Raw genomic sequence first — 23,752 nt, forward strand, 5'->3', positions numbered from 1 at the left:
AAAGTTGTTATGGATCAGAAAAGTTCATAGATAACAAACAGTGATAAACAACCTAAGATGGGTTAACATCTTGACATCATGACATAAAAGTAAAAACAAATTGAGTAAATCAAATATTTCATTTGTAAAAATAGAAAAAGGTATATAATTCATTCTCATTTTGACATGCAAAAGAATGAGTAGTGTTACTTCAGTGATATCCACTCTACAAAATTTATCAATTGGAATTCCTAGGAAATTCCTGGACCATCTTCAGTTGTCCTGATTTATTTCTGGACACTGAACTCAGATGACTCCTGGATGTGAAACGGATTGGTGACTTTGCACAATCCACCCTCACTCAAATCCAATTCACTTGCATGTCATGGCATCATCTCCCTGACGTCATGGTCCTCTTAAAGAACAAAGGACACACAGCAAGCAATTTGAAATAAAATTTAGAGTGCATTTCTGCAAATAACGGTTAATGATCCTGCCAACAGGAAAACATTTATTTGTATTGCTGATAGAGGGGTGGAAGGAGGAAGCTGAATATTTCAATGTACTATTCAAGTTGGAAAGACTTCTAGGATGGACTCCACCTGTCTTTTCCAAGACATAACTAGCTAATTCAAAGAAGTTCATGAGAAGCAGGCTAGCCATCAGATGATCTTGATGGGGCAGGAGGAATTAAAATTCATTAAGTCATTTTCTAAAGTACTAAAGGCTTGGGATCTACAACAGTGAAGGAAATAGTCACACTGGATAAATTATGGATTCTTTAAATTCCTTGGATAATTCATGCACCAGGTATGGTCTTTTGTTCATCTTTCTGTTACGATGGGAGAACAGGGTCTAGGATACTTGGGCCCAAAGAGTTTTCAATTACTCATTAAAGAATTATCAAAGAAAAAAGATCCAATCTGGACAGAATGTTAATAGTCAATAAAGTATTGTTCAAGTGCCACCTCCTCCATGAGGCCTTTCCCGTTTATCCTAGCTGTTAATACTTCTCCGACCCCTCCCAAATTTCCTGGTATTTTCTTTGTGTATAACTTGAATTGACTTACGTTTTCATAGGATGTTTTCCCCTGATATTTATCTTTCTAATTCCAGCTTCTGGCAGACTATATGATATATAGTAAATAGGGAACTTAAAAAAATACTTATTTGACTGAAATGGACAACTACTCATTAATTAGTTGATCCTGATGAACTTATTATGAAATATCTCAACACATGAAAGTCAGTTTCATTAATTGATATTTCATCTACACAGTTAAAATGGATAAGCATGCACATCTCTCAGATTTTCAAATTGGGACTCTTGTTTTAAAGCTTCCACTGTCTGAAAGATCGATATTATTATGCTACATGTCTTGGACAAGGAAGAATTTGAACAAAAAAGTCTTTTGCCAGTTAAAATTCTACAGCTTAATTAAAAATTAAACCTTAAGAGAGAATACGTATAAGGATAATTTCCAGTGGACTTGCTCCTATGTACTCTAGGCCAATGAGGAGGGTTTTTCAGCTGGAAAGTTGGCATTGGTTTTCAAGACAACTGCTAGAAATTTAGGCACAGCCCCCTCACCACCATCTATGTCTCCAAAGAATTTGTGATTCCCCCCCATTTTTCTGACTCCAGCAAGATTTGAAAGAGAAAATCTTTCTTAAGAACTTTTGCCATAGAATGAAACCTGAATTAAGTTATTTTATAAAAGTAAGAGATGTCTGGAGACGACCTAACTCTCCTTATGACACACCTTGCTGCTTGCAAACAATTCTAGACCCTCTAAAGAAAATAACATGCATGTATGCACAAGTGTGTGTGTGTGTGTGTGTGTGTGAGAGAGAGAGAGAGAGAGAGAGAGAGAGAGAGAGAGAGAGAGAGAGAGAGAGACGGGGGGGAGGGAGGGAGGGAGGGAGACAGAGAAAGGGAAAGGGAACCTTGGATTTGAGGAATCTCAGTCTTAGTTTTATCATCTACAAAATGAAGACTCTGAACTAGATGATCTCTTAAGGGTCTGCCCAGTCTGAAGAGATGTTCCTGTAATTCCTAACAAACTTCACAAGAAATTGAACATGGATCTCATCTCTCAATCAATTACAGAATATCACATTTGTAAAATTAGTATTTTCAACTTCACATATTTTGGGGGAAGTGTCACATTTATGGCACTTGCATAATAAAAATTAGACACTGGGAATGGCTAGACTTCCTTAAACAATCTACCTTTAGCAAGTACAGATGAAAGGGAGGATTGATGTTCATTAAGGTAAAAAAAAATTCAAAAGCAAAAATGAACTTATCATGACACTGAGGGAAAATGCAGATACACAGAAAGTAAGTGTCAGAAAATTTTCTACCAATGGAGGATAAGAAAATCAAACTCCTTCATCTTGTTTTCTAAAGGATTTTCCATAGAATGCAATTTTGAAGAGCCTGCACAGTTATGGCTGAGATACCTAAGTTTTCTATCATACACTTGGCTTGAAACTGCATCCCAGCGATCACAGAGCTCTGCCATCTTTTCATCCAGGAGGCATGCTTCGGTTGGGTTGGAGAGTTTGGGGATGATGTTGCTCCCAGTTTGAATCAGTGGTGAAAACATACACTTGTGGATGTTAACTTCCTCTTCCAGTTTCTGCCACAGATGAAAAAGCCAAGATAAATTCTAATGTTAGATCAAACGTTTTTGAAACTCTCAACACACATAGGTATTATGGCATTAATATTACATGCAGAAACCAATAAATGGGAAGATAAACACAGAAAACATATCCTCATGAGTTAGCTCTTTTAGAACAAGTCAAGGGAATTTCAAATGAAAGAATAAATATACTTTTAGAGATAATTCAGATTGTTTTCATTTTATTAACTAAAAAGAAAATAAGATTCAAGGAAAACTTTCCATTACAAAAGGAAGCATTTAAAAATGATCACATGGGAGACTCAATCACATTCAGCTTAAAAATAAAAGGCTTCCTTCTATTTCTCCAACCATGTCTGTTTTCCCTGAGACTTTTTATGAATTACTTTCTGATCAAACTGATAACATAGTATCAATGAACTATAAATATCACAATGCAAAGACAAAGGAAAGTGCTGGGGGGGTTTTTCATTTAATTCCAGGTTCAAATTTCTTATTCAAACAAAAATTCTTAAGGGAAGAGAGAGAAGTAGGCAGGATGAGGAGGGAACATAAATGTTTATAACTAAACAAAAATGCAGGTGAAGTAATCACTGCCTTTCGAATTAAAAGCATGTGCACAACTTTTAAGAAATTAAGTTTTACTTTTACCAAGAGTCTGAATTACAATTTAATTTGTTACCATTATTATGAAAAATTGCCTCAAGAATGATTTTGCTGGTATTCCTTTTTAAATTAGAGGGCTATAAATCAAGAATACCTTCTTTTATAATATTGAGTGAAAATGTTAATGAATTTACAACTGATGCCCTTAAATGTTTCCATCTATCAAAGAATTTCACAGGGAAAAATTTACCGAAAATTAATTTGGTAAACACAAATATATTAAATAAAAATGACTCTTGTAGCTACCATAAAAGCTCCCACATTTCAGTCTGCGGAGAAAACCTTTATTCAAATGCTATTCGTTCCCCCATCACACCTCTCTATAAAAAAGCTTAAACACATTCCAAGTTTAAATTGTCACTGACAAAAAGACAAGAACAACTTCCATGCTTTTAAAACCTCAATCTTAAGGTATTTCATAAAAAGCCACTAAACGCAAGGGAAGTTATCTGAACAGCAAATCCTGTTCTGACAAAACAATCCCTACCTGCTGATATTGCTTCGCTTTCTCTAGATCGAGACCATCTTCAGTATTGGCATGAGTCAGTAACTTTTCAGCTTCCGTCAGCCACTGGTTGAATTCACTGAGGTTACTTTGGAAGTGTCTCCAATCTTTCACACTTTATCAAAAAAACTTTTAGGGAATAAATTTTAAAAACTGGTAAGTGATTTTGGAAATGGGATCGCTTTTTATGAGAACCAATGATTTTATTAACCCTTAAAACTGTGTAATATTAGATTCATTTTGAAAAATCAAATAACTTAGTTACAAAAGTAAACAAGAACAAAGCTTAATCTATGTTAGCAAGCAAAACATCACAGGGAAATACCTCCCATGGACCCTAACACCATGTTCTCTCCCTCATTTTATTTCTTCATTTATTTTTGCAAAAAATTCTACCAGGAGCTAAAATGGTGGGGAAATTGGTTCACGAAACAAAGTGCAAGCATAGGTAATGGCTACCCTGTGGAAACATTTGCCAATATATATGAAAATGTTAATTGGCCCATCTGAAAGCAATAGTAGACATACAGTGATTTCTCTTTCTGAGCCCTTTCCTGGTGAAACCAACATTTATTCACCCTGAAGTTATCAACTGAGTCTTTTAAAACATTTTTCTTACAATCGAACAGTTTTGTTTGGTATCTGGCATGATTACAATTCTCAAATACCCAAATTCTACACTCTATACAAATGTCAATTGTTCCCATACCTAAAACGTTCTAATTATGATCATGAATCTGTTAAGGTTTGTAACATAGCAAGAATAGGAATGTTATTTAGGTCATTACACAGAGAAAGGCATATTTAGCTTTAATTGCCGTGTAATATAAAAGAGAAATGAATAAAAATGCTAGTCCTTTGCATATTCAAAGAGCCCTAGATATAGACACACAATGGCAAAAAGCTTTAATGGACTAGGATTATAAAGTTTTATTGAGGTAGTTAACTAGCACATTATTAACCTATCCTATGACAACATCCCATCACCAACGCCAAAAGATGTGGAAATGATCCTCCTCAATAAAAGGTTTCTAACATATGCAAAATGTCACCAGGTAGCCCAGAGGAGATAAGACTATAATAGCCACTATTAAATGACTACAATATACAGAATTAGTTAAGAACCAATTGGAATTGAGGGCATCTGTACCATCACAATCATCAAGGAAAACATGTCTAAATTACTGAACTCTGGACAACTGGACTACTGTGAAGAAGTAAGGCACAAGGGGAAGAAAACAATCCTATCTCTGGAATCCCAAGATGTGGGCTGTAATCAAGTAACTGACATTCCTATGTGTGTGACCTTAAACAAGTTACGTTAACTTCATAAGACTCATTTTCCTCAACAATCAAATGGGGGGGTTAAGGAGGGGCTGAGCCTGCAGGACACCTGGATCAGATGGTCTGGAAGATTCCCTCCTAGGTCTACATCTGTGAATCTGGAATCCAGTGTCCATAATTGTGCAAACAAGTTTGCAAATAAAAATATGAAGCTGGGAAACCTACAAATAATTAATAAAGCATTAACAGTCTACTAAAATTCAAATTAAATGGCAAGGAAAAATGGTTAATTGGTGGGATGCATGAAAAAAAGAATACCTAAGACCGTTTTCTGTGATCAATTTTAAAAAGTTTTCCTAGATGAAAGAAGAATTCAGGAATCTTAATTTTAGAAGGGTTTTCTGAAGCAATCTTGTCCAATGTATACCTGAATAATCTCAAATATGTCAAGGCAACCTCTGTCTGAACGATCCCGTTAATAAAATCAAATTTTAGTTTTGGATAGTTCAGTTCTGAGAAAGTATTTCCTTAATGTGTCTCCCTATAACTTCTGCCCACTGGTTCTACTTCTATGTAAAGATACAAAAGCAGAAAAAGAAAATGCATTTCATTTGTTAACTCTGAATTTTCGAATCCAAACATGTACTCCCTAAATTTCTCCTTACTATAGGCTAAACATCATGTGCTTCAACCAATTTCTCATAGGGCACTGCTTTCCTCTTTATTCAGTATCCTCTAGAAATGCTACACAGCTGGAGTGAACAGCCAGAAATGAACATAATATAAAGAATGTGGCCTGACCAAGGTAAAAGGAGCAAAGCTTCCCTTCATATGCAATGCTCTGCTTCCAAAAATGTGGTCAAAAATCACCTAAGATTTTTTTTTTTGCCTGTCTAACCATAATGCTAACTAGAAAGAAGCTCAAAGTCCACTAAAATCCCTATTTTCTGGATTCACATGTACCAGTACTCCCTATCCTGTATACTGACTTGCTTAATTCATCCTATTAAATTCAACTCCTTATAAAATTTGTAAAATCTGTGAACTGCAAAATCTTTCAATTACTTCGTAAACAAGAAGAAAGTACAAATGAGATTACAGACTGGAGACAAAGATGGCACATTGGAGGTCATTTAGTACAACCCTCAACACATAGGATGACAATGAGACTCAGAGAGTTGATGTCAGTCGTTCAATGATCTCAACGATCACACAGCTGGTAAGTGGCAAAGTCTCTAACGAAGGTGATGATATGATGATTCTATAAGTTTCTTCTATTTTTAAGTAAAAAATTATATTTTTATTGAAAAATTGTATTATTAGTTGGAGGGTGGGGAGAGTGGATTTGTCTGTTTAATTGTTTGGCATAAACTTCTGGTTTCCTTGGTGTAAAGTATTCTCAGTAAAGAAATTCTAACCACAAAGATGACTGTTTTGCAAGATTAGAAAGTGATCTGAAACATTGAGGTGTTCTGTAATTGAAATATTCCATAAGGCTATAACTTGTTTCACAATTGGTATTATGCAGACATGAAGCCCAAGCCTTGTTGCAACCACATTCAAGACAAGGCCTCTATTCCCCACGCAACGGTCTGAAAAGATGATTATACCAAGCAATATAAAATACGAACACTTCCCTCGAAAAAAGATTCTGAGAAAAACCCTTTTTCCCTCTCCCTGAGAGGAGCCAATCTCAAATTTCTGCAGTACTGTGAAACTACTGACCAGGAACTCAAGGTAGCACTTTTAGAGGAAGCAACTGACAATATCTTTGTGTTCTTGCTGTCATGGGAAAGGATTTGGGTTTTCTTCCTTTTCCATCGGAAAGAAAAGAAAATTGCAAACTGCAGTTCCTTCTAATTTAAGTCTCAACAAGCCATGGAGAGGTAAATTTGGGCAAAGACCTTTTGCCTAATTATTTCAGTAAATTAGTACACCTGAATTATGTGCCTACTATGTGCCAGATGCTACATTAAGTGTTTTGGATACAAAAAAGACAAAACACAGTCCTAGAAATCAAGAAATCCTACTGTAACACATGGGAGAAAACATGCAAACAACTCTGTACAAAAAAAAAGACAGGCAAGTTAGTTAAATTGAAGATAATCAAGAGAGTGAAGTCATTAGAATGAAGAGGAATCAGGAAAGGAACCCTGGGGAGGAGAGGGTTTTACCGGGGACCTAACAGAAAGCAGAAGTCAGGAGGCTGAAAGGAAAAAGGAGCAAATTTCAAGCATGGGGAAGAGCCTGTGAAAAGCTCCTAGTTGAACACCAATTTCTTGTTGAAGAGCATCAAAGAGGTCAGTGTCACAGGATCACAGGTACATGGTGGAAGGGGAATATAAAACATAAGAAGACTGGAAAAGTGAGAGATTATGAAAGGTTTGAATGACTAACAGAGGTTTTTATATTTGACCTCAGAAGTAATAAAGAGCCATTGAATTTGATGAGAAGGGAGGTGGTGACCTGATCAGACCTGTCATTAAGGAAGACTGATTCTATCAAATGAGTGCATGATAGACTGGAGGAGAGGAATACTTGTGGCTGGGAGAACAACTGGAAGGGTATTGCAATGAGGTAAGGGTTTGCAACAGAGCAAGGGAAATGTTAGGAGAGAAGGGGGCATTTACCATAGATATCACATAGGTCAAATCAATAGGCCTTGGCAAGAGACAAATTATGACGGGAGGAGGGAAGGAGAGAGTGAGGGGTTAAGGAGAGATCCTACACTTCAAGCATCAGGGAATGAGTAGATGGTGGTGAGAAAGGAGGGGGAGAAGATAAGGAGTTGAGTTTTACACATGTTGATTATAAGATCTCTATGAAACATTTAGTTCCAGATATCCAATAAGCAGCTGAAGATGAGAGTGGAGAAAAATACGTATAGATATGATCACTGAATATACGGGAGCTGATGAGATCATCAAGTGAAGCAATGCAGAAAGATAATAGAAGGAGGGCCAGGGCAGAGACCTGTGGGACACCTACCACAGCTAAGGGTATCAGCTAAATGAAGATCTCACAAATGGGACTGAATGAGAGTGATAAAACAGGGAGGAAAACTAGAAAACAACAGCATACAGAGAAGTGGGTATCAAGGACAAGACAGTGAGAGGATCAAAGCCCCAGTGAGGGGGTCAAAAAGGATACAGACTGAGGAAAGGTAATCCAATTTGGCGATAAGAAATAGGAACTCTGGAGGGAGCTAAATGACAAGGTCAGGATTCAGACTGCAAAGAGTTAAGAAGAGAGAGAGAAGAAAGTGGGGGCAGCTAACATGGACAATATATCAAGAAGGATCGACATAAAAGGGAAGAAAGAAATGGGACAATAGCTAAAAGGGATAGATGGATAAAGTAAGGATCTTCAGAGGATGAGGGAAATACATGAATGTTGGTAAGCAGCCAGTACAAGCAAAGGGAGGGCCTTGAAGGAAAAGCAGAGAGTAAAGATGAGAAGGGAGTCAGTGTTGGAGAAGATGGGACACAATGGAATTACTTACGCATTCAGGACAATTTGCTTTGAGAAAGGAACAATCACCTCTTCTTGTTCAATAGAAGGAAGGTAGAAACAGTAGTAGAAGGCTTTGGGGATAAATAAGTTGAAAAGGAAAGCAGAAGAGGAAGCTTTAAGGTAAGAGATATATAGTACACATTTGTAAGTTATCAGTAAGAGCACAGAGGGGCCAAGAAGCTTGAGTCTACCCTTCAAGCTTCAAACTGTGGGAAGGTAACTTAAGGGGGAGACAGAATGGAGCTCAGATTTAACATGTAAAGGAGTCATCCTGTTCAACTATAGGGCAAAGTATTTTAACCTTTTTTGTATGCTAAAAAGTAAACTATGATATTACCATATTAAAGTTTTTTTTCCCTCAATAATTAGATTTGCCCAGAAAGACGCACAAAGCTCATGTTAAAAATTAAAATTATGTTAAAATGTAATGTTAACATTATGAAAATCAGAATGTCTCTTTTATGGTATTCTTCTTTTCCCCCCTATTTATCTATATAAGATGTATCTTTACTGAGAATAGGAATTAACAAATACACATAGATGATGTCCTTTCATGGAGAATTTTAAAGGCAAGCCAGGAATCTATTTTTCAATGTATCAAAAAGAAGTGAAGATTTCAAAGGAGTGGAAACAATTACCAATAGTACTATTGACAAGAGAGGAAATGACCCAGAAAAATGAGAACAAGTACCAATTCACAGACTGATTTTATCTTCTATAAAAAATTTTTGGACATATCAAGGAAATACTTCATAAAAAGAGGGACAGGCAAGGATCACGTAGATCAGAGGTGCTGCAGGCAACCAACAATACCGCAGAATGCAAACCAAACCAGATTAAAACATAACTTGGAACTATTTTTTCAAATTAATAAAAATCAAACAAGAAACATTACTATAACTTGGAAGGTCAAAATGTGGTCCTTAAGTGCCCTTATGTCCACTTTAGTGGTCCCCATTTCTACTTGGGTTTGCCATCAATAATGTAGGCAATTTCTATGACAGCTGAAATCTTCTGTAAGAACTGACTGAAAAATAGAGAAAATACAAGATCCTGACATGCTTTTTTAAAAAAAAATTCTAAAACAGCAATTGCCTTGACCATGGAAGAATCTTGACTCCCATGGAAATGTAAAGATGATTCAAAAATCCATGGACAGATTCAACTATAAAGATAATTTGGTTGAAGAATACTTTGAGTATCATATATCAAAAACAAGACATAAAACAGAGACATGCATCAGTGTGAAGCTATTTTCCAACTGTCATGGAAGGGGTACAATGCAAAATCTGAAAAGTTTAAAAAAAACAAAACAAAACCGTTAGGTTCGACCAATACTCTTGCATATTGATGACATGATACAGATAGCACATGGTCCCTGGGATACTACAGAAACCTCCCAAATGGGATCCATTAGCAATCAGAAGAAATCAACATTATCAGTTGACAAAGGGTGAAAAGTACAAGAGGAAGAAAAAGGAAGCCAATTTCCTGGATTTTAACATGCAACTGTATGGGCAAACATCTTGCATAAATTCTTCAGACAGAAATTGTTATTTTGCATGACTTTATGCAATTGTGAGAATTTTTATTTTTTTCTCTTGTTTTTCAATTTGCTGGAGAAAAAATGAATGCTTGTTAATTGAAAAAAAAAAGGTAATGAGCTTCAAAAACTCAAGAGGCCTGAGACTTTTCAAGCCTTCTCAAAGTCCTTATCAGTGGTATCTGACATTCTAAAGAGATTTACTATAGACTGAACTTAGGTATAAACAGATGGTTTTGAACTAGCACACAGCTCATACAAAATAATGTGACTATGTTCACAGGAAATTCTAACAAGATCCCTAAATAAGATTTTTGGGGAAATAAGATGCTATTTTTGTTCTTGCTCAGTCCTTTCAATCATGTCTGACTCTTTGTGTCACCAGTTGAGTTTTCTTGAAAAAGGTACTAGAGTGGTTTGCCTTTTTCTTCTCCAGCATACTTTATAGATGGGGAAAATGAGGCAAACGGGGTTAAGTCACTTGCTCAGGGTCACAAACTCCTAAGTGTCTGAGACTATGTCTGAACTCAGGTCTTCTATCCACTATGACTCAAAATCTTTAGGAATAATCCTCCCAGTTCAGACTTTACTTCACCTTCTCATAGGCTGTAATCTCACCCAATTTTTTTCATAGATAGGAAAACAGAAACCCAGAGATACAATTGATTTACCCATGGTTACACAGGGAAGCGTTAAGAAGCAGGGTTAAAATCTAGGTCTTCTTATTCTAGAATCTTCCTCTCCTCCTACATAGATATGGATTATTAGTTTTGAAATAGGAAGTGCTTAAGTAATGATTTGTACAATTAAGGCTGACTATAATAATATTATACAATCATCCCATTAGATGATCTAAATCACTAAAAGGGGAAAGATTATAAAAGTCGATACGAGAAACAGGTGATCCCCAAATCTATGTAGCTAATCCTAGCCTCTCTCCAAAGCTACCATCAATCAACAAGCATTCATTAAGTGCCTCCTAGGTGCTAGGCATGACATTAAATTCTGGGGACACAAAAAGAGGCAAAATATAGTCCCTGCCCTCAAGGAGTTTATAAACTAAAGGTGGAAGACAACATGCAAACAACTATACGCAAAGCAAGATATATACAGGATAAGTAGAAAATAATTAACAGAGAGAAGGCATTGGAATTACAAGGGCTTTTTTAGGGAAGACTTCCCATAGAAGTGGGGACTCAGGGAGGTCAGTAATCAGAGCGGAAGAAGAAGAGAGTTTGAGGGATGGGAGACAGCCACAGAATGCTAGAGCTGAGAACTGGATTGTCTTGTTTGTGCAACAGCCAGACGGCCAGTGGCACAGTATCAAAGAGTATGTGTCAGGGAGTAAGGTAACCTAAGACTGGAAAGGTAGACATGTGGGTTAGGACATGAAAGACTTTGAATGCCAAACAAAGCATTTTGTATAGGAAGTCGTCAGAATTCATTGAGCAGGGAGATGGATGTAATCAGATCTGAGCTTTAGGAAAATCACTTTAAGTGGCTTAATGGAGGATGGAAAGGACTTGGGGGAGACCTGCACCAAGCCAAAACCTACCAGCAGGCTATTGCAATAATCTAGCATACACCTTTCTTGTAGTTCCTGGAATATGATACTCCATCTCTCACATCCATATCTCTGCAGTGGCTCCCCTTCATGACTGAAATGCTCTGCCACTGTTCCTTCACAGCTGAGTTTCCCTGGCTTCCTTCAAGAATTAAATCAAATCCTACATTCTACAGGAAGCCTTTCACAATCCCCTTAGCAGCTAATATCTTACCCTCTTAGAACTGTCACTGCTGCTGAGTCATTTCCGTCATGTCCAACTCTCCATGACCACCCCCGTTAGGGTTTTTCTTGCCAAAGATATTGGAGCAGTTCATCATTTCCTTCTCCAGTTCATTTTACAGACAAGGAAACTGAGGAAAATTGGGGTATGCGACTTGCCCAGTGTCCCACATCTAGTAAGGGTCTGAGATTGGATTTGAAATCAGGTCCTCCTAATTCCAGGCCCACCACTCTATCCACTGTGCCATCTAGCTGCCTACTCTCTTAGATTACCTTCCATTCATTCTGTATTTATCTTATATTCCTTTCCATGCTGCTAACCCCATTAGACTAGGAGCTACTTAAGGGCAAGGACAGCTTTTTTGCCATTTTTTGCTTGTCCAGCCCTTAGCACAGTGGCTGGAACACAGTAAGCACATTAAAAATGCTTCAATGAATGACTGACCAAAAACTAATTATTACTCAGAAAAAAAGACTTTTGTAATCTCATGATGTCTTATGTATAGAAGTGTTGTTTCCAAAGTTGTATTTCTTTCTCCTGTCATGTGTTGATTAGCAAGTATCTGAAATTGTTTGACATATAAATTATTTTGCCTCTTGCTTTCCTTTTCCTGCCATCTGCTGCACATCACTGTACTCTCTCACAATGTAATCATTCCCATTAGAATATGTGATAGTAAAGAAAAATCAAAGCAGCTATCTTTCACACCAGCTTCAGTTTGGTACAGAGAAAGTTAAAAGCATTGGCTTCAAAAAAGTTTTCCAATTACAAAAGAAGTTTGCTGTTCATGGTATGTCATCCTTTTTTTTGGGGGGGGCCAAAGATCAGATTAAAAAAAACACATTAAGAAATATAGCGTTAGGCTGTGATTTTTTTACATTTTTACTCCATTCACAGATAGGGTGTGTGTGTGTGTGTGTGTGTGTGTGTGTGTAACATCTAATATTCACATAGCTCTTCAAGGTTTGCAAAATGACTTACCAATAGTAATGTATCTCCACAACAAGCCTAGAAGGTTGAGACCATTATTATCCTCACTTTACAAGTGAAGAAACTGAGGTAGACAAAGGTTAAGAGACTTGCCTAGCATTACATACCTACCAAATGTTTGAGAGTAGATTTGAACTCAGGTCTTCCTGACTCAAGGTCCACCATGCTATCCACAGTACCATCTATAAAAACCTCTAGGCATATTATTACTATGAAGTTACTATGAAATGAGATGAGCACCAAGCTGTAATACAGACATCAATGATAGGCAGCCATAGTATAGTGGATATAGATGAATTTAAAGTCAGAAAGACCCAGGTCCAAGATTCTCTCCTACGTATCAGCAATGTATCCACAGAAAAGTCACTTCAACTCATAGTACCCCAGAAACTTCTCTAAGATTATAAATTATAAAACAGATGCAAAACTCTACTGGAACAGAGAATCTCCATACAAAGGAGTTTCTTACACAGTCAATCCCATTTCCTTCAAAAACATACACAGAAATTTTTAAAACTTAGAAAATAAAATTTAGAAAAAACTATCACTCATCCATTAATTTGATATGAAATATTAATTTGTATTATCCTTAATTTGTTACTATATTGGTTTTATGATGATCTTTCCAAAACTATTGGTCATAAAAATTGAATACATACACAAACACAATGATAATAGCAGTTGTAGATACTCAGATTTTCTATAAGGCAGATTTAGGAATAAGGCAAGAAATTTAATCATTTGACTAATGTGGGAAGGGGTATGTGTTTTTACTCCTTTTCAAGACTGCTGAGCCTCATATTTTTTTTTAAAATCCTTAATAGTAAATATAAGCTAAAACAAACTTACCTTTTATGATCATAGTAGGTTGTTTTCAGACTGTTCCACTTTTCATTCAAGTGGTTCAGTCTTTTCTCAATCAGAATGGCTCCTAGATGGGAAACATCCAGTATAATTCTGGGCTCCTTCCTACGAAGAGCTGTAATCTGCTCCTCGACTTTGTCCAGGAGAGAATTGATTTGCTATAAAAAAAAAATGTCAACAGAGACTTGGGTTTGGATACTACCTCTAACAATGATTATGTTAGCTGTATGTCCTTGGGCGAGTCATTTCACCTCTCAAACCTCAGTCTCCTCAACGATGAGACTGGAATCATAGCTGCAGTAGCTACTTCACAGGACTGCTGGAATATCAAAATGCTGTGCATAAAGTGCACAGCAGGTTTGAAAGTACGGTAGCAGCGCTGGCTATTATAGAATATTACAATAGCTCTCCCTTTACACGTAGACATCATATAGACTTTTTATCATGGAGACTTATTAAACTTTAAGTTACAAGGCTGGTATTAATTTGCACTGTGGAGTCAGTTTCCTCACTCAGAGTTATAAAGTCATAATTCTTCCCTTCCCTCCTCCCACTCCCATAAAAATAGTACAGATACTAAAAGAAATAGTAGCAGCTGTGGTCATTAACCTTAGGGCCCCCATTGAAAGTCATTCTGAAAGAAGGTCATAATACATACAAAGCATAAAAAGAATGGACAAAAAGGGGGAGGGGGGCATGAGGAAGGAACCAAATGAGTTACTCAGCATATAGAATTATGCTTTTATATATTCAGCCATATGAAATCATCAATGTTGGTCTTTAAAGCATAGATGACATTACCATTCATGGGAGTAGGAGAGAAGCGTAGCACATACCAATTTAAAACTGAATAAAATAAAAAACATAACAAAATCACAAGGAAAGGAAATAGAGTAAATGGTCAATTCTTGGGAAATAATCAAAGGAATTAAGATATATGTTCATATACGCTAGATATATGCTATATGTACACACATATAAAATTGACTGAGGCAAAAGTTAAAATGCTATCTTGCTTCATCAGTGGCATGGTTCATATATGCAATCTCTACTCAGCAACTTGATACAATGAATTTAGAAAATTAGATTAAGGAATTTTTGTAATAGAAAGAAGACTTATAATTGGTGTAAATAGTAATGTAATCATCTCTAGTATGCCACATTTCAGGAAAGACTAGATTGGAAAATGGGAGACATGGATTCCAGATCTGGCTCTGCCTCTGCCTAGTTAAATACACTCTCAAGTTTCCTTCCAAGCCTGTAACTCCATGACTAAAATACCCTGTGATGATCTTGCTTTGAAATTATAGTTCTCCATATGATGTGCTACTGAATGCTAATGCTATAAAATCTAATACGTTTCACTCTAGTTTCTACTTTTATCATAAATACATTCCCCAGTTATTTCTTCACCATGCAGTTTGTACTATGACCACTATTGTCGGTAATCCCTCCAAAAGAAACTTGGATTACATCCCCTGAAAAGCCAGCTCTGATGGGCAAAGGTTTGGCTTGAATCTCCCCAGTTCAAGGACGCCATACCATTTTGAAGACATCTCAGTTTCGAGACATGTCCCTCACCCAACATACATATAATTTTTTCTCTTACCCTTTCTATGTTGTCTTCTCTTATTAATTATTCTTTAAGCTGCTTGAGGGCATGAACTGCCCCATTTATTTTTATGTCTCCCCAGCCCTTAATGCAGTGCCCAATACATAACAAGTGTTTAATAAATAAATACCTTGCTGTCATTATAGCTGTGAATACTCCAGAGTAGCTATCTGACCTTCATCTCTTATAGCTTCCGTTTCCTCAAGTATAAAATGGGGATAGGATACCTCACAATGCTATTGCAGTGACCCAATTAGATGATACATGTAAAATGTTTTACAGATCTTAAGGTGTCCTAAATGCATTTATCAGAGAAATAGTTTTGATGGACTCTAGCCTCTGCTCCCAGCATCAATATCCCAACTTCTTCATATGCGTCACTACCTCACTAGAACAGCAGGTGTGTCCCTTACCTCAACTACATACCACATCCACCTAATATTAAATAGGACCACAATAGGCAGCCATCAAGAAAGTAGCACCAAGAGGATGCTGAGCAGAATCTTTTAGCACTAAATCATAACCTAAGTGGATACATGCACAGTAACAGCAAAGAACTGGCCTCAGGTGAACTTAGGATGTAGAGAGGGTTATTATAATATCATTAGTGTACATTAATATCCCCTTTACCCCTTTTCTGTATGCATTCTGGATAAACATATTTCCACCAAGGCTAGGAACCCTACCGATATCAATTCAGCCCTCTGATAATTTACTCTTCGTATATTCTGTAAAGATGAGTTGCACCTTTTGCTCCATAAAAATCTCTATCTTGCTTTGTTAACCTGCTGGTTCCTCTATGGAGCCTAGCCTGTTTGTTGAGAGCATAATCCTCAATAAGCCTTTGCTTGGGCTGGAGATGGTCTGAGTCTGTGAAGTCTTTCAAAACAAACTTACAACATGCCTTGTAACACCACAATGTTTTTGACACCCAGCATGGAGAGGAGAGTCTGATTCTGATACTTTTCAATCAAAGGTAAGTCTTTTCCTTTCCTCTCTCTTGGCTGGGGTCCCTCAAATACCTAGGAAGTCTTGACAAGACACTTGGGGCCCCAGTGTCCATGGGCAATTTCCCTGTAGACACAGGAAGCTCTTTGAGGAACTTTACAGTCAGCTCTGAGCTGGCTTTTATCCCTCTCTGAGGGACACCACATGATCAAGTGAATGGTGGCTACAAAAAGGATTTCTTTGCATTCAGTGCCTTCCCCCTACCCAACCCAAACCCATAGGACTCCCCACTAGGCAAGTATCCTGCAAAGTTGGAACAAATTTGGCTTACAGGACATGAAAACAATTCACATGAGTGTAAAGAAGGTAACACAATGCGTGGGAGAGGGAGACACTATAAGTACTAACTAGGATTATGAGCTTCTTCATTGGATGGCACCGCTATACAATGCCAATGGTGATGAGATGCCCAATTTTCCGTGTTAGGTATTTTGGAATTGTATTCAGTAAGCCTGAAGTCACCTAATCAGTAATGGGTTTGTTTCAAGTTTCAAATACATAATATTGTTTCAAATTGGTAAACTATTGTATTAGTTCCAGAAAGTATTGGATTTTCCTCAGTCTAGAGGAAGAATTACCATAGGGTGAACAGGCAGACCCTTCTCTGTGGTTCTTGTCAATTCCTCTTATTCTGTAAATTTTCCTGTGTGGACAAGTTCATCAGCCCAGGAAAAGAGCTTGTTTGGGTTACAGAGTTCCTAAACAATGAGCTTGGCTTGCTGAGAATGTGCAAATTTATGTATTATATACAAATATATTTATCTGTATATTACATGCATGTATACTATTATATAGAAATGATTTCTAATGATTGGTCTTTACACCAGGATAAATGTAAATTCAAGAAGGAAAGAAAAACAGGTGAAAGATGTTCAGGGAAACTTCTTATGCATGAAAGTAATGGTAACATTTTTATTGCTCCATTAAGAGTAAAAATAATTCCATCTAGCCCTAAGCTGAGTTTGATGAAACTTGCCATTTAAGATAAAAGCTCTTTGGCCTATAACTGATTTTTTTTTTTTTTTAGTTTGAATTTAGGTATAGTTGTATGCATTAAATCAGTACTCCACCATCTGAGAAAAATGCCACAGGCTACTCAGAGGTGATGTGATATACTCAACTGCAAATGACAACAGGGGGAGGTTTGCTTCTGGGACAACCTTGGCACAGCCTAGCCTGGGATCCTCCTGGCTCAGTTTCCCCACTGTGTTCCTTTGAAAAGGAATGTTTCCCAACGTGATGATTTCCGAGTCTGGCTATACAGTGGAATTGTTACTGCACGGTTGATAAACTGTGACTCCTACCAAAAGTCAAACAGAGCTAAGGATATTTTATCTTGTGATATGTGCTATGATCAGGTCCCTACTTCTTCCTTTTATAGCAAATTTCTATAAACTAAGCGAGTAGTCAGTAAAGTATATGAGCAAATGTAAGTATGTGAGATCTTGCTATTTTGATCTAAATTTACAGTCATTCCGTGGCCTAAGCAAGAATTGTGAGCTTAAAGTCAGGAACCTCTTTTGTTTCTGTTTCAGGAATGAGATTTCAGTACAGTTCAAAGACAACATAAGGTTGTAAAATGTTTCAAAATGATGTGAGAATAACTGGGTACTGGTCCAGTTGATTGAGGAACCTAGCTGTCATTCTATTAATTACTAAAACTAAATCAGAAACATCTTTAGTTTGGTTTGGAAAAGAGAATTTCAGTGTCACCCATTTTCTTAAAGTGAGGTAACCTATGGAATATTTTGCAATATTTTGTTTTACATTAATGGAAAACTCAACTTTATGATGAACATGTTTCCTTATGAAAAAGTTACTGATATGTACTATTTTGTAATCCTCCAAAGTTTTTTTTTTTAATTATAATTGAAGTAAAAGTTAGCCTCTTATGAGTATATTCATTTCTTTTCTTTTCTTTTTTTTTTTAGGGAGTCAAATCACTCTTTAATGTAGTTGGAAAAACTTCACAGCATGAAGAATTAACTTGGAACTCTTATAGTAAGTCCAAGGTGAGTCAGAGTTAAACAAAAATGTAACATGTAACACTAGAAAACAGAATACCATCTTTATCAGCTGTGAAGGGTAGATGCAAAATACAGCCTTAAAAGTTGCCAAACATGGTCTATCACTTTCTTATATCTTATAAGATTCTACAACATATCACAGAAATAACTGTTCATTAATCCACTGAATATCAACATTAATGAAGTAAAAAAAAAAAATGGAGACATATGCTTGGTAGGAAACAACTTTTGTTACAGACACGAATGTCTGTCACTTGTATTTGCTGTGACAGTTATCTACCACTATATAACATGCTCCTCTACATAAGAGATTTAGAACAGTTGAGAAACTAAAATGTACACAAAACAAGCTTTACAGCATCTGTCCTCTAATCTTTTTATAGTTGAATTGGTTCTTACCACAAAGTAACAGTTAAGTTCTGATTTTGAGAAGGAAAACCTTGAAATAAATGTGGGAATTAGAGGATGAACTATTTGGTCTATTAATCCCAAAACTCTTCTACAACCAGTCTTCTCTCACCTATCGCCTTCTACTTATTAGTGTGTAAGTTTCTAGCAAAATAAACAGTGTTACAGAGAGAGAAATGGGATGAAGTCAAAATAGGAAACAGAAAAACGGTGAAATGAAAATAGTCAAATTTCCACATTAACAATGTATATTGTCCTCAACCCAAAGGATGGAATGTGAGCCATTTACCAATGTGAGGACAACAGTGAATTTGCAGGCAGGGACCTCTTATTTCTCCAGGAGTGATTCTAGCTGTTCCTGCAAGGAACTGAGCTGTTGTTTCTCTCTTTCTTCCTGCTGTTTGAGCTCAACCAGCACAGCCTGTAGATGGGTCTTGAGTGCCAGATTTTCTACTTTGATGATAAGATCTTCCTGTCTTTTTGCTCTTCCTTGAGTTTCTTGGAGTTTACCTTTCATCATATCAGTCTGCTTCTGAATTCCCATGACCATCTGATTTGTTTCCTCATTTTCTTGGCGCTGTTCATCAGATTCATCAAGCTTGTCTTGTAGTTGCCTCTCTAGGTCTTCCTCAGTGTCAATGATGTTTATATCTTCATCATCATGAGGATCTCTTTCATCTTCCTCTTCACTACTGCTGCTAATATCATTAAATATCTCCCGAAGCTCATCATGTTCTGAGGAGCCATGGCCCTGCTTATGACTCATTCCTGGAGATGAAATTTCTAGGCCTGCTAGGGAAACTGGGTTGTCCACTTCCTTTGTTTCATCTTCTGCAATCACCTCCCATCGGGTACTGACAGCTTCTGCATCTGTACTGAGAAGCCTCTTTACTTCTTTTTCCACATCTGGTGATTCAATGTACTTCTTCTTGGCTGTCTTACGGAACCTCCTCTTTCTGACATTCTTCAGAGGCAGAGTGATACCATGGTTCCAGATGAATTTCCTCTCCCGGTCCTTATCTTTTTTCTTGCTTGCTTTTGGATCAGTGGTGGCAACTGGTTCTTCTGGAGGCGGGTAAAGATCCCCATCCACACTGCACACAAGCATCTGGCAGATATCTGCTGTCTTATAAAAGGTTTTTTTATCTATAGTTTTCAAGGATTCAGTAATGCAGGGCAGGTCAACTACCTTAGCAGCTAATGGGGCATCGTCCACATGGACAATTCCATGATGTCCATCTGCATGTAGTCCAATGGTCAATTTATCTTTCAGGTTGACACTTCCAGACTGTATTGCCCTTCTCACAGTGGAAGCATAATCTGGAGGCAGACGTAATATGAATTGGCTTTCCAACTCATGGGGAGCATCTTCTTTGTTCTTGCTCATTTTCTGTTTTGTAACAGTCATTTCCTTTCGTCTTACTCCACAATAAATGACTATCACTCAAAATCCTATGCTCTGGGTTTAGGTCCCAAAACACTCCTCTGGCATTTTCTTGGGAGACAATGGAGGCTGTTTTGTGGTAGACCCAGGCAAGTCACAACCTGGCTAGGCCTCCCTTAAGTGTCTTCACCTCAAACGAGCAGGAATCACGAAGAACGCAAACACCGCGCTCCCTCCCCTGCACCTGAAGCATATCCATTTCTACAATTACTTAACTCAGGGGTGGAAAGCTTCTACCTGCAAGTGTTGTAACTTGCATTTTTATGTAAAGGGTTGGATAATCAGTAGCATCTGATCCTCTTAAAGAAAACTGGAATCAAAGTGCACATTTTTGAGAAACTAATAAAATCAGATAATCCTGTATATCAAATGCAAATGATTCTAATGGGGATCTTGGTTTCTCCTTATAATTGGGCCCTACATACTGAAGAGCCAGATTTGTGTTTTCCAGACAACAGGCCATTGCTCACCTACACTTAGGTGAACAGTAGATTCCAGCCCATACCCACCCATGATCCCCAAAATGTGGCCTATGCTCGGTTCTGGGAGAGCTCTGGGAGAGCTTTGAGGCAGGGACAGCTTCTATTCCTCTTTGCATCCAGAAGAAGCTACAGAAAACTGAGACTTTCATCCCTTTTCCCAAATGAATTTGGGATCCAGCTCTTTGAGGAGAGAATGATGGAATGTAGCCACTGTACCCACCCCCAATCTCCCAGCTTCCCCATGTGCTTAATTCTCTCACTAGCGCAGCAAGTGTGTCCATTACCTCAGCCACTTAACACATCCATCTAGTCTCAGACAGGCTCCCAATAGTCAGTCATTAAGAAAGCACCACCAAGAAGGTGCTGAGCAGTGGAGGGCTGCGCAGGAATAGCAAAGAGCTGTTCTTAGATGAACTTACGATGTAGAGAGGCTTGTTATAATATCAATATTATCCATTAATACTGTCCAGTGTCCTTTTCTGTATACATTCTGGGTAACCGCATGACTAGTTCCACCAAGGCTAGGAACCCTGTCCATATCAATAACCTCATTCAATATTTTAATATTCATATATTCTGTAATGACAATTGCATCTTTTGCTCTATAAAAAGCCCTGTCTTGCTTTGCGAAGCTGCTGGTTCCTCTAAGGAGCCTAGTCTACTTGTTGAGAGTATAATCCTTAATAAATGCTTTGGCATGGGTTGGAGATTGTCTGAGTCTGTGAATTCCTTTGAGACTGCCGCACAACACACCTTGAAACATTGTAACAGTTTCATAACATGTCCCTAACTTTGCAAAGCTTTGCAAAGTTTTTGTACATAATCAATTTTACCTACAAAACTTTAAGAAGCATAATTATATTTACCCAGAAAAGATAGGAAAGAGACAGGATTGTTATATCACCAATTTTGGGTGCCATTTCACTTGGCTGCAGGTCAAAAAATACATGGTTTACTTTAAACAAATTGCTATCTCAAAATGTCATTTGACTGCTCCTCTTCAAATATAACGTTGACAATTACCTTTACTGACTCTTCCTGCGCAGAGAACTGTTCCGAGAAACCACTGCTGAGATTGGTAAAACTGAGTAACACTTCTAGGTGCGCCATGGAGAGTAAGACTTTGTTAATTTCGAGATAATCTCTAGGGAGGCGAGTTGATCTATTTCCACACAGATGTGGATGATCAACTGTAACACTCTGCTCAATGGGGGTCACCTGTAGAAAAAAAAGGAATATGGTTAATACATACTCATCTAAAGGGAACACACTGCAAATTATAGTAAGCTGAAATCAAACGAAAAAAGCACTTCTAAGTTACTACTCTATGGTAGACATTGTGGAAATGTACAAAATTTAAAATGAAATAAAACAAACCATGTTCTCAAGAAGCTTACATTATATCAAACCAAAGTGCTACCGTTCCCAAAGACATTAAGAATTTTTAAAACAATATATTTACCAAAAGCAAAATGTTAGAGAAATAGTTCTATTGGTAAAGCAAACCTGCACATATAAATACTCTAATACAGTATTTAAAAATCTGCACTCCTGCAAACTTCTAGCAATCTCATTTCAGTATTGACTTGAAATACACTATAAAACAGAATCTAAACATTATTATAATGACCAATCAACAAAGTACATTTGGAGAGGAAATTTTCTTCCTTATTTCTCATTTATATCACAAGCTATAACATTTTTCAAATCCTCCACTAATACTACACAAAATTATAAAGGGCTTTTGTATGTTTTAACCTGAATTCTTAAATATACTTCCTTAGGAACTACTATAAGAGGGAAATAGAGAATGGTAAAAATTATATTTTGAAGTTTTCTAGTTACAGTTCTACCCTCAAACAACCTCTCCTCCTTTGATGTCAGCATCACACAAATATAATCAGGATGAAGAAACTATTCGGTTGGTGTTTCTTCTAAAAAATATGCTTTTCAGTTAATGGAAAGTTCACCTGTGCAGGAACAGAGCTCAAATTTCACATAAAAGCAGCAAGGCACCAAAAAAAAAAAAAAAAAGCAAAACAGAAAAGGACTTAAGTATAGAAAGTTACTACAGTGACAGGGAAGATCAAAGCACAAACTAGGAGGAAGACAATAGTGTAAAAATGACTCCTTGTAAAACTCAAAGAAGAATGTAATTTGGTCTTAGGTCCAAAAAGAACTCTTAGAAGAGTTAAAAAGGGATTTTAAAAAACAAATTAGAGAAACAGAAAAAAAATTTTATTCTCCTTTCTCTTTCCTTTTTTCCTTTTCCTTTCCCTTTCCCCTTTATTCTTTTCTTTTCCTTTCCCTTTCCTTTTTTTCTCTCCTCCATCCTTTCATCCTCATTTCTGTCTCTTTTCTGTTTGTTCTTTGTTCTTTGCTTTCCTTGCCTTCCCCTCCCATCCTTCTTCTTCCCTTCCTTTCCTCTCCCTCTGTCCTTAGAGGGTATTATACCGTTACCTTGCAGTAAGATACTCAAAACAAAAGAAAGGAAGCTGGTATCACAGAAACCTGGAAGTGTTTAACAGATTAGATTTTTTACACTCACAACATTCCATTCTTGATGATGCAACACTGAGCCCCACCCAAGCCCCCACCCCCAGCTAGTCCTCACTTTTGTCCAGAGGACCACTCAGAATGAATGTTAAAAAAAACAACTCTCTGTTTTGGGTGGAAACCCTGAGGTTCCGCCCCCTCCTATTTGATTTTTTGAAAATATAACAAGAGACCTTTCTTTACTTCAGAATAGAGGGGTAAAGTGTAAGAAGACATGAACACTAGGAAGGCAGGGTGTGAAGGGCTTTGAATACCAAACAGTATTTGATATTTTATACACTCTACCACACTTGACATTGATCACTTCTATTATGACCTACTGTTTGGATTTTTATCACCCTGTTAGCCGAAATTCCTGTCCTGAGCTACACAAAAGGAAAGATACTATTTCTTTCCCCATTTTTCAGATCTCTTTGGAATAGAGACCCAGTAA

The 23,752-nt window shown here is 37.2% G+C and overlaps 2 protein-coding genes across 2 annotated transcripts in view; both read right to left on the reverse strand.

Annotated features, from left to right (window-relative positions):
- LOC140526932 (utrophin-like) overlaps positions 1–23,752 on the reverse strand; it is a 74,257-nt gene that overhangs the window by 46,652 nt on the left and 3,853 nt on the right. The window contains exons 2-5 of the mRNA XM_072643561.1: positions 21,787–21,981; positions 13,768–13,940; positions 3,784–3,930; positions 2,446–2,624 (exon numbers count right to left, since the gene is read on the reverse strand). Of these exons, the coding sequence (XP_072499662.1) occupies positions 2,446–2,591 (146 nt within the window). The 5' untranslated portion in view covers positions 2,592–2,624; positions 3,784–3,930; positions 13,768–13,940; positions 21,787–21,981. The remainder of the gene's footprint in view (positions 1–2,445; positions 2,625–3,783; positions 3,931–13,767; positions 13,941–21,786; positions 21,982–23,752) is intronic.
- Positions 18,456–20,452, reverse strand: LOC140526933 (transcription initiation factor TFIID subunit 7-like). The gene has a single exon (XM_072643562.1). The coding sequence runs from the start codon at positions 20,243–20,245 to the stop codon at positions 19,166–19,168; it is 1,080 nt and encodes a 359-aa protein (XP_072499663.1). The 5' UTR covers positions 20,246–20,452; the 3' UTR covers positions 18,456–19,165.

Source organism: Notamacropus eugenii, chromosome 2, assembly GCF_028372415.1.
Source record: "Notamacropus eugenii isolate mMacEug1 chromosome 2, mMacEug1.pri_v2, whole genome shotgun sequence".
Classification (NCBI taxonomy): domain Eukaryota; kingdom Metazoa; phylum Chordata; class Mammalia; order Diprotodontia; family Macropodidae; genus Notamacropus; species Notamacropus eugenii.

Bases quoted from the DNA above. Each gene is read 5' to 3' on its own strand.
- LOC140526933 (XM_072643562.1), bottom strand. From the start codon at position 20,245: ATGACTGTTACAAAACAGAAAATGAGCAAGAACAAAGAAGATGCTCCC.